This window comes from Rhinatrema bivittatum, chromosome 12 (assembly GCF_901001135.1).
Source record: "Rhinatrema bivittatum chromosome 12, aRhiBiv1.1, whole genome shotgun sequence".
In the NCBI taxonomy this organism is placed as follows: Eukaryota; Metazoa; Chordata; class Amphibia; order Gymnophiona; family Rhinatrematidae; genus Rhinatrema; species Rhinatrema bivittatum.
The window spans coordinates 32,951,761-32,963,982 of NC_042626.1; the positions used below are offsets into that span (position 1 = coordinate 32,951,761).

General features: G+C 42.7%; 1 protein-coding gene across 3 annotated transcripts in view; it reads right to left on the reverse strand.

Annotated features, from left to right (window-relative positions):
* Nucleotides 1–6,369: 6,369 nt before the first annotated feature.
* The window catches only part of LOC115074487 (uncharacterized protein CXorf65 homolog), a 30,109-nt gene continuing 24,256 nt past the window's right edge, over nt 6,370–12,222 (reverse strand). For 2 of the 3 annotated variants that reach the window (XM_029573975.1, XM_029573974.1), the window contains 3 exons: nt 11,026–11,100; nt 9,661–9,759; nt 6,370–7,127 (listed from right to left, as the gene is read on the reverse strand). In XM_029573975.1, the coding sequence (XP_029429835.1) occupies nt 6,997–7,127; nt 9,661–9,759; nt 11,026–11,100 (305 nt within the window). In that variant the 3' untranslated portion in view covers nt 6,370–6,996. Of the gene's footprint in view, nt 7,782–9,660; nt 9,760–11,025; nt 11,101–12,222 lie in introns of all 3 variants that reach the window. The other variant, XM_029573976.1, reaches the window with a different exon arrangement.

A 12,222-nucleotide genomic window follows, 5' to 3' on the forward strand; every position in this document is an offset into this window, starting at 1 on the left:
CATACACAGGCTCACACACACATACAAACATAGAAACATAGAAATGATGGCAGAAGAAGACCAAATGGCCCATCCAGTCTGGCCAGCAAGCTTTTGCACTTTTTTTTTTCTCACATACTTATATGTTTCTCTTGGCTCTTAGTAACCTTTTTTATTCTATTTCCCTTCCACCCCCGCCATTAATGTAGAGAGCAGTGTTGGAACTGCATCTAAGTGAAATAGCTTAATTAGTTAAGGATATTAACCACCGCAATAAGCAAGCTACACCCATGCTTATCTGTTTTTCCAGACTATGTAATTCAGTCCTTGTTTTGGTTGTTGCCTGAATATAGACCCACCTTTCTTCATTCCCTCCTGCCGTTGAAGCAGAGAACCATGCTGGCTATGCATTGAAAGTGAAGTATCAGTCTTGCTCCCCTGCCGTTGAAGCAGAGGGCTATGCTGAATATGCGTGAAGTGTCAAACTTTCTCCCCTGCCATTGAAGCAGAGGGCTATGCTGAATATGCGTGAAGTGTCAAACTTTCTCCCCTGCCATTGAAGCAGAGAGCTATGCTGGATATGCACAACTCATCTAAATCCCTCTAAACCCACCATAATATTAGGTGACTTTAATCTTCACATGGACTTCCACCCCCTATCTAACACCTGCCAAACACTATTAGACATAATGACGGCATTAGGTTTCAAACTGATCACAGATAAACCAACACACAGAGCTGGCCACTCATTAGATCTAACCTTCATTAACATTAAGCCTCCTTGATAACATAAAAACTGAATACACACAAATCCCATGGTCAGACCACTTCCTCATTAACTCCCAGATCAAGCACACAGGAACATTAAAAAAACAAAACATAGAAACAGCTGAATTCTCATACCGCCCCCCCCCTTCAACACAGATATTCTTAAAGACAAGCTAATTGAAGAACTAACACACATCAACTACGCAAATAACCACAATGCAACAAACGACTGGTTAAATAGAACCACTACTTTAGCCAATAAATTAAACCCCCTGCAAATAGCCCGCATTAAAGAACCAAAGTTCAATAATCCATGGTATAGCGAACAAATCAAAGAAGTGAAACGGAGCCTCAGAAAGAAAGAAAAAGAATGGAAAAAGAACAAAACAACTGAGAATTTAACAAAGTACAGAAAACAACTAGCATACTACAAAAAAATCAATTTTAGGCACTAAAAAAAAAAAGCTCAAAAATAGAAACATTTTCAAATAACGCCAGAACCCTATTTAACATAGTAAAAAACCTAACAAGTGACTATATGAACAACCACTTAACCCTACCAGAGAACCAATGCAATGAAGTAGCTCAATTCTTTAAAGAAAAAATTGAGAACTTGATAAAAAAAATCCCTACCACTACAAAACAAGAGATTAAGATGCCCACTAGAGATGTTAGTAATTGGTCAGAATTTGAGGAGGTATCATAGGTTGAAGTCGAGAAAATGATAAATCAATTGAACCCTGCTACCCACGTAATAGACACCATTCCCGTTACAGAACTAAAAAAACTAGCCAACACAATAACCCCAACACTAACTAAGATCATCAACCTCTCACTAGAAGAAGGAGTAATGCCTGATACCTTGAAAGGAGCCATAATCAAACCAATCATTAAGAAAAGGAACCTCGACCCCCTAAATCTTAACAACTATAGACCAGTTTCCAATTTACCCCTATTTGCCAAGCTAATTGAAAAAAAAGTACAAAAACAGTTGTCAAACCACATCGAAAGTAACAACATATTATACCCAACACAACATGGTTTTCGCAAACACTACAGTACTGAAACTTTGCTCTTAGAAATATCAGATACTATCTTAAGAGGTTTCGATACAGGAACACACTACATTCTGGTGCTATTAGATCTCTCTGCAGCATTTGACACAGTAAATAACAAAATACTACTCAATAGGCTGAAAGAAATAGGACTCACTAACAAACCCATAAAATGATTTGAGTCATACTTAGACAATAGATGTTTTCAAGTTCAAATCAAAAATACACTTTCAGACAAAGTCAAACTGCAAACCAGTGTCCCACAGGGATCAGCCCTGTCAGCAACACTTTTCAACATTTATCTACTCCCAGGATGTCACATACTAGCAGGACTCGGAATCATACATTACATATACACAGATGATATACAGCTACTGCTACCTATTGTAAACACTATTGAAGAAACAATGAAACTTGCCAATATATATCTTGAAATAATCAAACAGCTCTTAAATCAGATGGAACTGGTTATAAATATCAACAAAACAGAATTCTTACACCTTGAACGTGAAAACATACATCATATACAACCAACATCCACTATCAAATTTACTCAAACCATTGAGTTAGCAATAAAAGTACGAAATCCAGGAGTAATAATTGACCCCGAGCTAAACATGAAACAACATATCTCACAGAAAATAAAAGAAGGATACACAAAACTAATGATCCTGAGAAGACTAAAACCTCTGCTAACGCTAAACAATTTTCGCACAGTTCTACAGGCAATGATATTCGCAAGCACAGATTATTGTAACTCCCTGCTTTTAGGATTACCACAATCCATGATTTGGCCACTACAACTATTACAAAATTCAGCCGCTAGAATTTTGACTGGCAAAAAAAAGAATGACCACATTACAGGAACACTCACCGATCTACACTGGCTTCCACTTGAACAAAGACTACAATATAAGACACTTTGTATAATTCATAAACTAATACACGATGAAAAAACAGACTGGCTTAACTCTGCGCTGCGCGTACACGTCCCGCAAAGAAACCTGAGATCTGCTAATAAGGCTTTACTAACTGTCCCCTCTGTCAAATCAGCACGCCTCACGCAAGTAAGGGAAAGAGTACTGTCACTGGCTGGCCCTGTGCTATGGAACACCATGCCTCTCGAAATAAGGCTGCGGAGAAATCTGAAAATATTCAAAACCAATCTGAAAACCTGGCTATATAAATAAGATAAAGATAAGGGAAAAAAACAGTTGAATGATAAGGATGCACCAAACTAGAAGTTAGTACTTGTAACCTACAAATGCATTTTAATATTAAATCAAATCTGCCTAATATGTTCCTAACAAACAAGCTTAACGTACAACACATAGTGGTTTTTTTATATTAATTTGTTACCGCTCCACGATGGCACATGGTTAATTTGTAATCTATACCACTCACATTTTTTCATTATCATGCCTTTTTGTAAACCGTTGTGTTGGTTATCTAATTCAACGACGGTATAGAAGAGTTTTTAAATAAATAAATAAATAAATAAAAGTAAGTATCAGGCTTATTTGGTTTGGGGTAGTAACCGCCGTAACAAGCAAGCTACTCCCCGCTTTTTTGTGAATGCAAATCCTTTTTTCTACATTTCCTCATTGCCGCTGAAGCTTAGAGCAATGTTGGAATCACATTAACCATGTGTATGCTTATTGAATAAGGGTATTATCACCAGGTAGTAGCCATCATTCCCATGAGCCACCCACTCTTCATTCACATCCTCTAGATTTTATGGATCCACAGTGTTTATCCCATGCCCCTTTGAAGTCCTTTACAATATTGGACTTCACCACTTTCTCCGGAAGGTCATTCCAGGCATCCACCACCCTCTCCGTGAAGAAATACTTCCTGACATTGGTTCTGAGTCTTCCTCCCTGGAGTTTTAATCATGACACCTGGTTCTGCTGATTTTTTTCCAATGGAAAAGGTTTGTCGTTATCTTTGGATCATTAAAATCTTTCAAGTATCTGAAAGTCTGTATAATATCACCTCTGCTCCACCTTTCCTCCAGGGTGTACATATTTAGATTCTTCAATCTCTCCTAATAAGTCATTTGATGAAGACCATCCACCTTTTTGGTCGCCCTTCTCTGGACCGCCTCCATCTTGTCTCTGTCTCTTCGGAGATACGCTCTCCAGAACTGAGGCAGTACTCCAGGTGAGGCCTCACCAAGGACCTGTACAAGGGGATCATCACTTCCCTTTTCTTACTCGATATTCCTCTCTCTATGCAGCCCACACACATATTCACAGAGGCTCCCACACACACACACAGGCTCCCTCACATACAGGCTTCCCATACACATATACATACACAGGCTCCCACAAACACATACACACAGAGGCTCCCACACACACACACAGGCTCCCTCACATACAGGCTCTCCCATACACATATACATACACAGGCTCCCACAAACACATACACACAGAGGCTCCCACACTCACACACACAGGTTCCCTCACATACAGGCTTTCCCATATACATATACAGGCTCGCACACACACATACACACAGAGGCTCACACACACACACACACACATAAGGCCCCCCCATACACACATGCATGCACATACACAGAAGATGCCTTCTTCAGGCACTGCCATACCCCTTTTTCAGCCACCCTCTCCTTTCTTTAGACACTTCAGGATAGGATCCTGCAATGGCTTTCTTCCCTTTTGGCTGCTGCGGAATGGAAACCATGGCAACCATCCTGAGGCATCTTTCTCTGGTGTCGGGCAGCCCCGATTGTGTGAGTCCGAGTCCTAAGTGGGTGGACCAAGACCCACCTGTGGCTATGCTACTGCTGCAAATTGTGAACTGATTAAAAGACAGGAAACAGTTTTCTCAATGGAGGCTGGTAAATAGTGGAGTGCCCCAGGGATCTATACTGGAATCGGAGCTTTTTAATCTTCCACTGTAACAATCGCTATTTAATGTTCTCTACATTTGGGCACAAAAGACATCTAAATTGCTGTCAATGAGGTTTATAGCGAGTTCCCTGTGAATTATTTAACAAAATAAAACAATATTTATCATTTTCACTTTTGTTGATTTTAACATTTAGAGCACTTATGGACCAGACAACCTGAGCAACACTGGACTGTTTCAACTAATGCATGTATAAATCTTGAATTTGAGTTGTCTAGTCAGGATTTATATATGCTAAATAAACTATGAAAATGAATTAAATGTTGTCAGATAGGCCCCTCAGGATTCTTTAAGTGAAAATGCTTTGGAGAGCTCTGCTGCACAAGCATTCCAGGAATGCTTCCATTCGGGGTGGAATAAGTGGGCAGTTTTCTAGCCCTCTCAGATTCTCCTGTTCTTCTTCCATAAATGCTTACCCTGCCCTACTTTTGCCTCTGACCCAGTTCGTTCCACATCCACACCAGCTGAGGAGGAGGAGACCGAGGATCAGGTCTCACAGCTCGAGGGGAGCGGTGGCGCGAAGGCATGAGAATGTGCTGGTACCAGTAGAGAACAGAGCCCAAATTATCTAAGTACAGGTGCATAAATCCATCACAAAACATTCCTTCCCCCTCTTTGTGCTGGTACCAGCGCATTCCCCTGCCTCCGGGGGGGTTAGAGGTGAACGTCTTGCCACCAAAGTGGCCATGGAGTGCATCTCAAAATTGAAAAAGGGCTTGGCCAAAGCAGAACAAGCTTTTCTTTTTTTTTTCTCTCTTTTTCTTTTTCTTCTTGTGTTACTCAATCTCTAACGAAATGTCAAGTGACTGTGTGGAAGGGCCCACGATGATATCGATTTGAGAGGTGCAGCTTATGAAAAGGAAGGAGACATGGAAAAAGGAAATCCAGGGAGGACAAAGTTCAAAGGGATTTACCCGGATAGCTTGCCCTGTTTCCCAGCCAGCGCAGATATTGTGTGCGAAATTTCAAGGAAACCTGAAAAATCCTAAGCAGGCCCAAAACATATGCTTTGAATTTTCAGAAAATCTGATGGTGGAACCAATGAAATTAAGGAGCCCCAAACAGCTTTTCAAATGCCCTTCAGGTTTTTCCTTGACAGTAAAATGTGAAGTTGTCATCCACTATAAACATTCTCTGTTAGGAGGGCGTTTGCAAAAAGAGCTGCAGATAATTCCAGGGAGGGCTGGCCCAGTAGCAGTGCTGTGCAGTGCCATGTAGAAGATGCCTGGTTCATGGCCCAAGTTGGGTGGGGTTGCTACACAGGCATCATTCACAAGGAGGAAGCCGTGGCCATTGTTCAAGGGTGACATCTAGAGGACAGATTCAAGGTCATGATGGCAGGACTCCAGAAAGAGGAGCTTTGCTGCATGGCTCTGGGCCCAGGCCGTCACTGCAATGTCCATACTAGGCACGGTGAGAGGAATGTAAAACAGAAAAAAAAAAAATCCCCAGAAGGTTCATGGCACCATAATTGAGATGAAGACCCATAAGAAGCAGGAGGAAACTGCCAGGTGAAGGAAAAAAACAACATAATGGTTTGATGACAAGACCTAATGGGAGAAAGGAGCGAGGAGCCTGATTTTTCAATGGGATTAAAATGAGCAATCATACAGAAGACATTTTTGTGTAAGGAAGGTAAACATTGCCTTTATTATGAGATGATAAAATGAACTTTATTACAAGTGTACATACAGTGACAACTTTATAAGAGAACTTGACACTGTCTGAAAGGAACACTCGTCTGGATTTACATTTCCCACGGTGTTTGATCACAAGGTCCCTACATGAATGTTAGAAGTGCTTTCTCTGCGAATGTTACTAAGTCTGTGAATAATAAAAACATTTTACACGCATAGATCACAACTCTGTCTCTCTTAATATATGTATATCTATCTATCTGTTTCTCTATCTGTTTTAATGATGGCAGATGAGAGAGGAGCTTCAGCTCCTCTGAAGTGGGCCTCAGAATTGAAACAGCCCTTGGGACTCATAGACCCTAGCAAATTTTCCGAAACTCATATGATTGTAATACCCTTTCCTTCTAAAGTCTGCAGCATCAGGTTGATCATTATTAATTTGGGATCGGGGCACAGTTTGGGTATCCTTTGACTTCATGGTGGATCTCATAATTTTGTCCTAGGTCAGGGGTTGGCAAGAATGTGGCATGCCAAGACATGTCGCTCAACCTACCACCAGGAAGAAAAACTGCAGGGGCTGCCTCGGGCCAACATCGGAGGCTGTTGTGGGGAGGGCGACACTACGGAGGAGGGTGCACAGGGAGGGAGAGTTGTCTCCCCATCCTCCCACTTACCTTGCACTCCAATAACTTGCATGTGGATATTGTGGTTGATTTGGCACTTTGCCCAAAAATGTTGCCAACCTCCTGTCCTGTATAGAAAATAGGTCCCAAATGGAAATTTGAGAATCACTATACAAGGGAACCACTCATTACAGGTTTTGCAGTATACAAGGAAGAGTCAATGAATAAGAGGAATTTAAGTTAAGGTATTTACCTTATCGATTGACTCCTCTTCATATATTGATGATGGATGCACTAATTTCAACCTCTTATATAATACATATCTACCAATATTTCTTTAATTCTTAGTACCAGGTAATGGAGGCATCTGATTGATGCCTTGTTTCTGATTGACAGGCATCAGGTGTGGCCTGTTGTATCTGGGGCGTGCCATCAATTGCACATCTTTAGGAGCCTGAGGCTGCTACTGATGTCTTCAAAAGCCACGGAGCTGGTTTAACGGCATCGCAAATAGGATCAGGTTAATTTCTGTGGGCCACACAGTACAAATCAAGTTCTTTATTAACCACCACATCCTTCTTCCATCACATAATGAGTCATACATCTTGATAACAAGAAAGACCAAAATTGCCTTAAGCAAAAATAGAAACCAGTTCCTTGGAAGATCCAAGTCTGCAGATGGGAGTTTGTCTCTTTTCTCTGTCATGGTTTCCCTGCACATTTTTGGGTAGATGAGTTCAAGGTCTTACTCTTCCCTTCTGCCAAAGAGCCCTGTCTCCCTCCTGAGGAAAGACAGTAGTTATTCATTTAAGGGACAGAGGATGAGGCGGGATGTCATTGAATTGCTTCATGTTTTCTGTTCAGGTTGATTATTGTGTACAATTATGAAAGGCAATGGCAACAGAACTGCAAAATCAAACTATTCTCATTATGCAAGAATTTGTGTTGCATCTTAATGCACAGTACAAAGGCTGCCGAGTCATTTTGCTTGCTTGTAAATATGATGCAACCTATAATGTGGTACCCCAGTGTCAGCTGCACTATTGAATATTGCCAGGTATCAAAGTTAGCCAGCTAACTATAGCTGGCTAACTTTAGGACAGTTGTTTGGCCTGACCAGCCAGCTAAATCATCCTGTTCACTCTGAATATTAGTTAGCCAGTTAACTTGGCCAGCTAGCTCCAAGTTATACCCCCAGAATGACCTAACTTATCTGGCTAAATTCTAGATACCTAACTTACTAGCCAGTAGGGGTGTGCATTCGGATTGACCGCATTAGTAAAACGCAACTCATATTTTTTTTTTACTTAAAAAATTGATTCGACATAAACGATCGGATTTCCCACATATCGAACATAGATATGTTCGATATGTGGGAAATCGCGATTGTTGAGCCAAAATAAAAATATAAACCCCCTCACCCTCCTTAATCCCCCCCCCCCCCCCCGACTTACCACAACTCCCTGGTGATGGAGCGAGGAGTGAGGACGCCATTTCTGCAATCCTTGGCGAGAAGCATGTGACGTCGGCGGCACGTCGAGTGACGCCGGCGTCACGTGATTCCCGGCTCGTTCGCGCCGGACGGCTCGTTCGGCCCAAAAAGAACTTTTGGCCAGCTTGGGGGGGCCTCCTGACCCCCTCAGGGGGGTCAGGAGGCCCCTGAGGGGCCGAACGAGCCATCAGGCACGAACGAGCCGGGAATCACGTGACGCCGCGTCACTCGACGTGCCACCGACGTCACATGCTTCTCGCCAAGGATTGCAGAAATGACGTCCTCACTCCTCGCTCGATCACCAGGGAGTTGTGGTAAGTCTGGGGGGGGGGATTAAGGAGGGTGAGGGGGTTTAATTTTTTTTTTTGCACATATGTACATATACCCAACTCATTGGATTTTTTTTATGTCCATATTGGCCGCAAGTGGGACCCCCTTTCGGACATAAAAAATATGAACATAAAATTTTGCTCTGCACATCCCTACTAGCCAGTGAGAATGTACCCAAATATTCATTTAGCTGGCTAACCTCTGAGTTCCTTATCACACTGAACAGATGCAGTACAGGCAGTGGCAGAGCAAGCTTCCCAAACTGCACAGAAAATGTGCCTTAGCCTTGTTATGGAAATACTACTTTCAAGGTTAGAGGGTGAGCCTTTTGCCTTCCTGCTGAGACTGCCTACAAGGGTGCCAGTTAGTGCCAAATATGACAGTGTTTAATGTGTCCACCTTTCCATAGACTACTAAACAGCTGCCGGATGGCAACAACCCTTGATGGGCCACTGATCTCAGCCAGATTTAAACTGAGGATGGACCCTGGGGTGAAAAGTTTTGCATCCTTCCACCAGTCCAGTTTGCAATCTTTTCCCCCACTCCTGAGCGCACTTGCACATATTTGCAGTTCAAAGTAGGCAAAAGTCTTCCATAAAACACAGCTGTTTCATCGGGGCTTACATGTACGTAAAGCAGTGGAGCCCACATGATCAGTGACATCACTATTGAACAAAAGACATCTCCATGTCAGGTGGAAGGGATAGTGAAAGCAGTTCTAACATTCTGAAGGTGAAAACGAATTGTAATTTGATAGCAGAATTATATATTGTGATTGCTTTAAACTACTTTCCTAATCATAGCCTGGATAGGTCACAATTCTCCCTTAAGCTCCTCACCTTCTGGAGTGGTGACCATTATGTGCAGTGTTGGTTTTTTGCTTGTCCTTTTGGATTTTGGCCTCTGGTTGGAGACCTTGGACCAGTTTCCCAGCTTAGCTACAGAGAGAAGGAAAGAAAAATAAGCGGGGGGTCTTAAAAGGAAGGATATAGCACTGTTGGATCGTGAATCCAGGGTTTCCTACTGAGCAGGGTTAAATCAATCACCACCTGACATCTGATAAAATCAAGGAAAAAAAATAAGCCCCATGATTTCAAAAAGACACACGGATGCCACATGGCGCAGGTGTGAGTTAAATATATCTTCACTAATTTGTCTCGCATTCATTCAGGTATGGCTGCTTCATAAATCTAATTAGCAGATTTTCATATGATTAAAATGCTAAGGATCACAACCTCAACTCTTCCATTGCAATTGAGCCCTCGGATGATGACAGTTACTTAGGGAAAATTAAACCAGCACGGCTGCTGTTTAACCTCCTCTCTTTACTTATCTGCCCAGTTTTGTTTTCTTACTTTAAATAATTTATTTTACACATTCAGTCCTTTAAACAGTGAATACAAAACTCTGAATGTGTGCTTCCCGGATTGATATTAAACAATTGGCTGACGACATTAGACTACAACCGAAGACATTAGTGCTGGAAAGAGCACACCCCAAATGTTATGCTCTATTCTCACTGTGCAGTCCCTGAATTAAAAAGTGTTGGGTTTTTTTTAGGGGGGGGGGAGGTGTAGGAGGATGGTGGGGAGGAAGGGCTTCCAGCTCATTGGGGTCCAGCTCATAGTGAACTTTTTTTCTCCTTATTTAACTCATTCTTCCCCAGCCCAGTTATTGCAGTGGCAGGCCTGTGCCAGAGAAACAGGGACCGCGCTTCCTCCACAACCAAGACTGACAGAGCGTTCAGTGATAGAAGAGAGAGAACGCTATTTTGAGCCCTTGCCCGGAAGTCTCGTGACAGTAAGTCAGAATGCAGAGGTCCGGCCATACAGAACGTTCAAGAGAGGGCACTTGAACCCAGTGTCGGAGATATTGTGGATTTGAAGTAGATGGAAGAAACTGCTGTAATCCCCAAGAAAGCAGAAAGGCAACTAAATTGGCAAAGTCTGATCTTCTGCACTGAAAAATACAGAGGGGGAAGGAACTTTCCTACCACTTCAGTTTTCATGCTGTGTTCTTGCCCACTTGTAGGATGCATTTAAACTACTTCCATTTTTCCGTAACCTTATTTAATAAGGCAACTTATTTGACTGATAGCTTACATAAACGTAACAAAGGTCTTCAATAGCAGAAGCAAGTGCAATCAAAACATTTCATTCCTACATAATAATTCTTGACACCAAAATGACACTTAAAAGGCCCACCTAAGAATTTCTGGTTGACAATGTTGTCATCATTTAAAAGTGGCATGAACACAACTTCAGAGCCATCAGGAGGTCCTAGATGGGAAAAAAAACCAAAATCAAAGGTTATCAATTTTTAAGCATTCTTTAGAGTGCCTGATGATGTGTCCACCTGTGTCCTTTTGTCATCTGTGTGTGCATCAGGCTTTCCGCCCTACTGGGTTGTGGGAGAAGGAGGCAAACAGAGTCAGCCTTGAGGTGGCCCAGCAGAACCCATCCCACCAAGCCAAAGCCTGGGGCACACTATTGAGATGGCCTGGTGAATCCCGAAGCTAGGAGGAGGTCACTGTGGTGACCCTGCAGAGCTCATCTTGCCAGGCTGAAGATTGATCCCTTACCGGTAAACTCCCCCCGGGTCTTCCTTTCATTTCTTTATCATTTCTATTATTTTTCCTTCATATGTATATCTCTTTCTATCCGCTGGTGCTCTCTCTCCTCAGCTTATTATGTTCTCTCCCCTCCCTCCTGCCACGTTCAATTCTTTCCTCACTGTCTCTTCCCTCCACCATGATCCCCTCTCTTCTCATAACCCTTCTCTTGGTTTACCTTCCCTATTAGCACACCCTATCCCACACAGCTCCTTTCCCAGTCATTTTCACTTCTCCCTCTCCCCCTTAAATTCACTTTGCCTAAACTTAACCCCTCATCCAGCTCCTCTTATCACAGCCCATATCCTGTCTCCCCCTCCCACTTCCCTCAGCTCTTTCTGCTTTTCACAACCCCTCTCGCCCTCACAGTCTGTGTTTACTCCTCTCCCTTTCCCATAGCTCCACTATCACCCCCTCCCTCCAGTTCCTCTTACCTTCAAAGCCTGTGTCTCTCTCACAGCTCCAATATCAGCCTCTCCCTCCTTTCCCTCGCAGTTCTTTTCCTTCTATCCCAGCCAAGATCTCTTTGTTCAGTTCCTCTCCCAGCAGTTCTCTTGGCCCCTCATAGCTTCTCTGTCCCTTTTTTTTTTAAACAGCCCTCCCCATCTCCACTGCACCTCAGGGTACACCCAAGGCAGGAAGCCTGTCTGTTCTAAACTGCTGCTATTCTCTGGTCCCCCTGAAGTTCATCATTCAGATATTCACTCAGCCAAAAAGCTGCAAAAGAAGGTAGGAGTAGTAGAATGTAGACTGAGCCACTTCTGGATCTCCCCCTGTGGCTTTGCAGCAC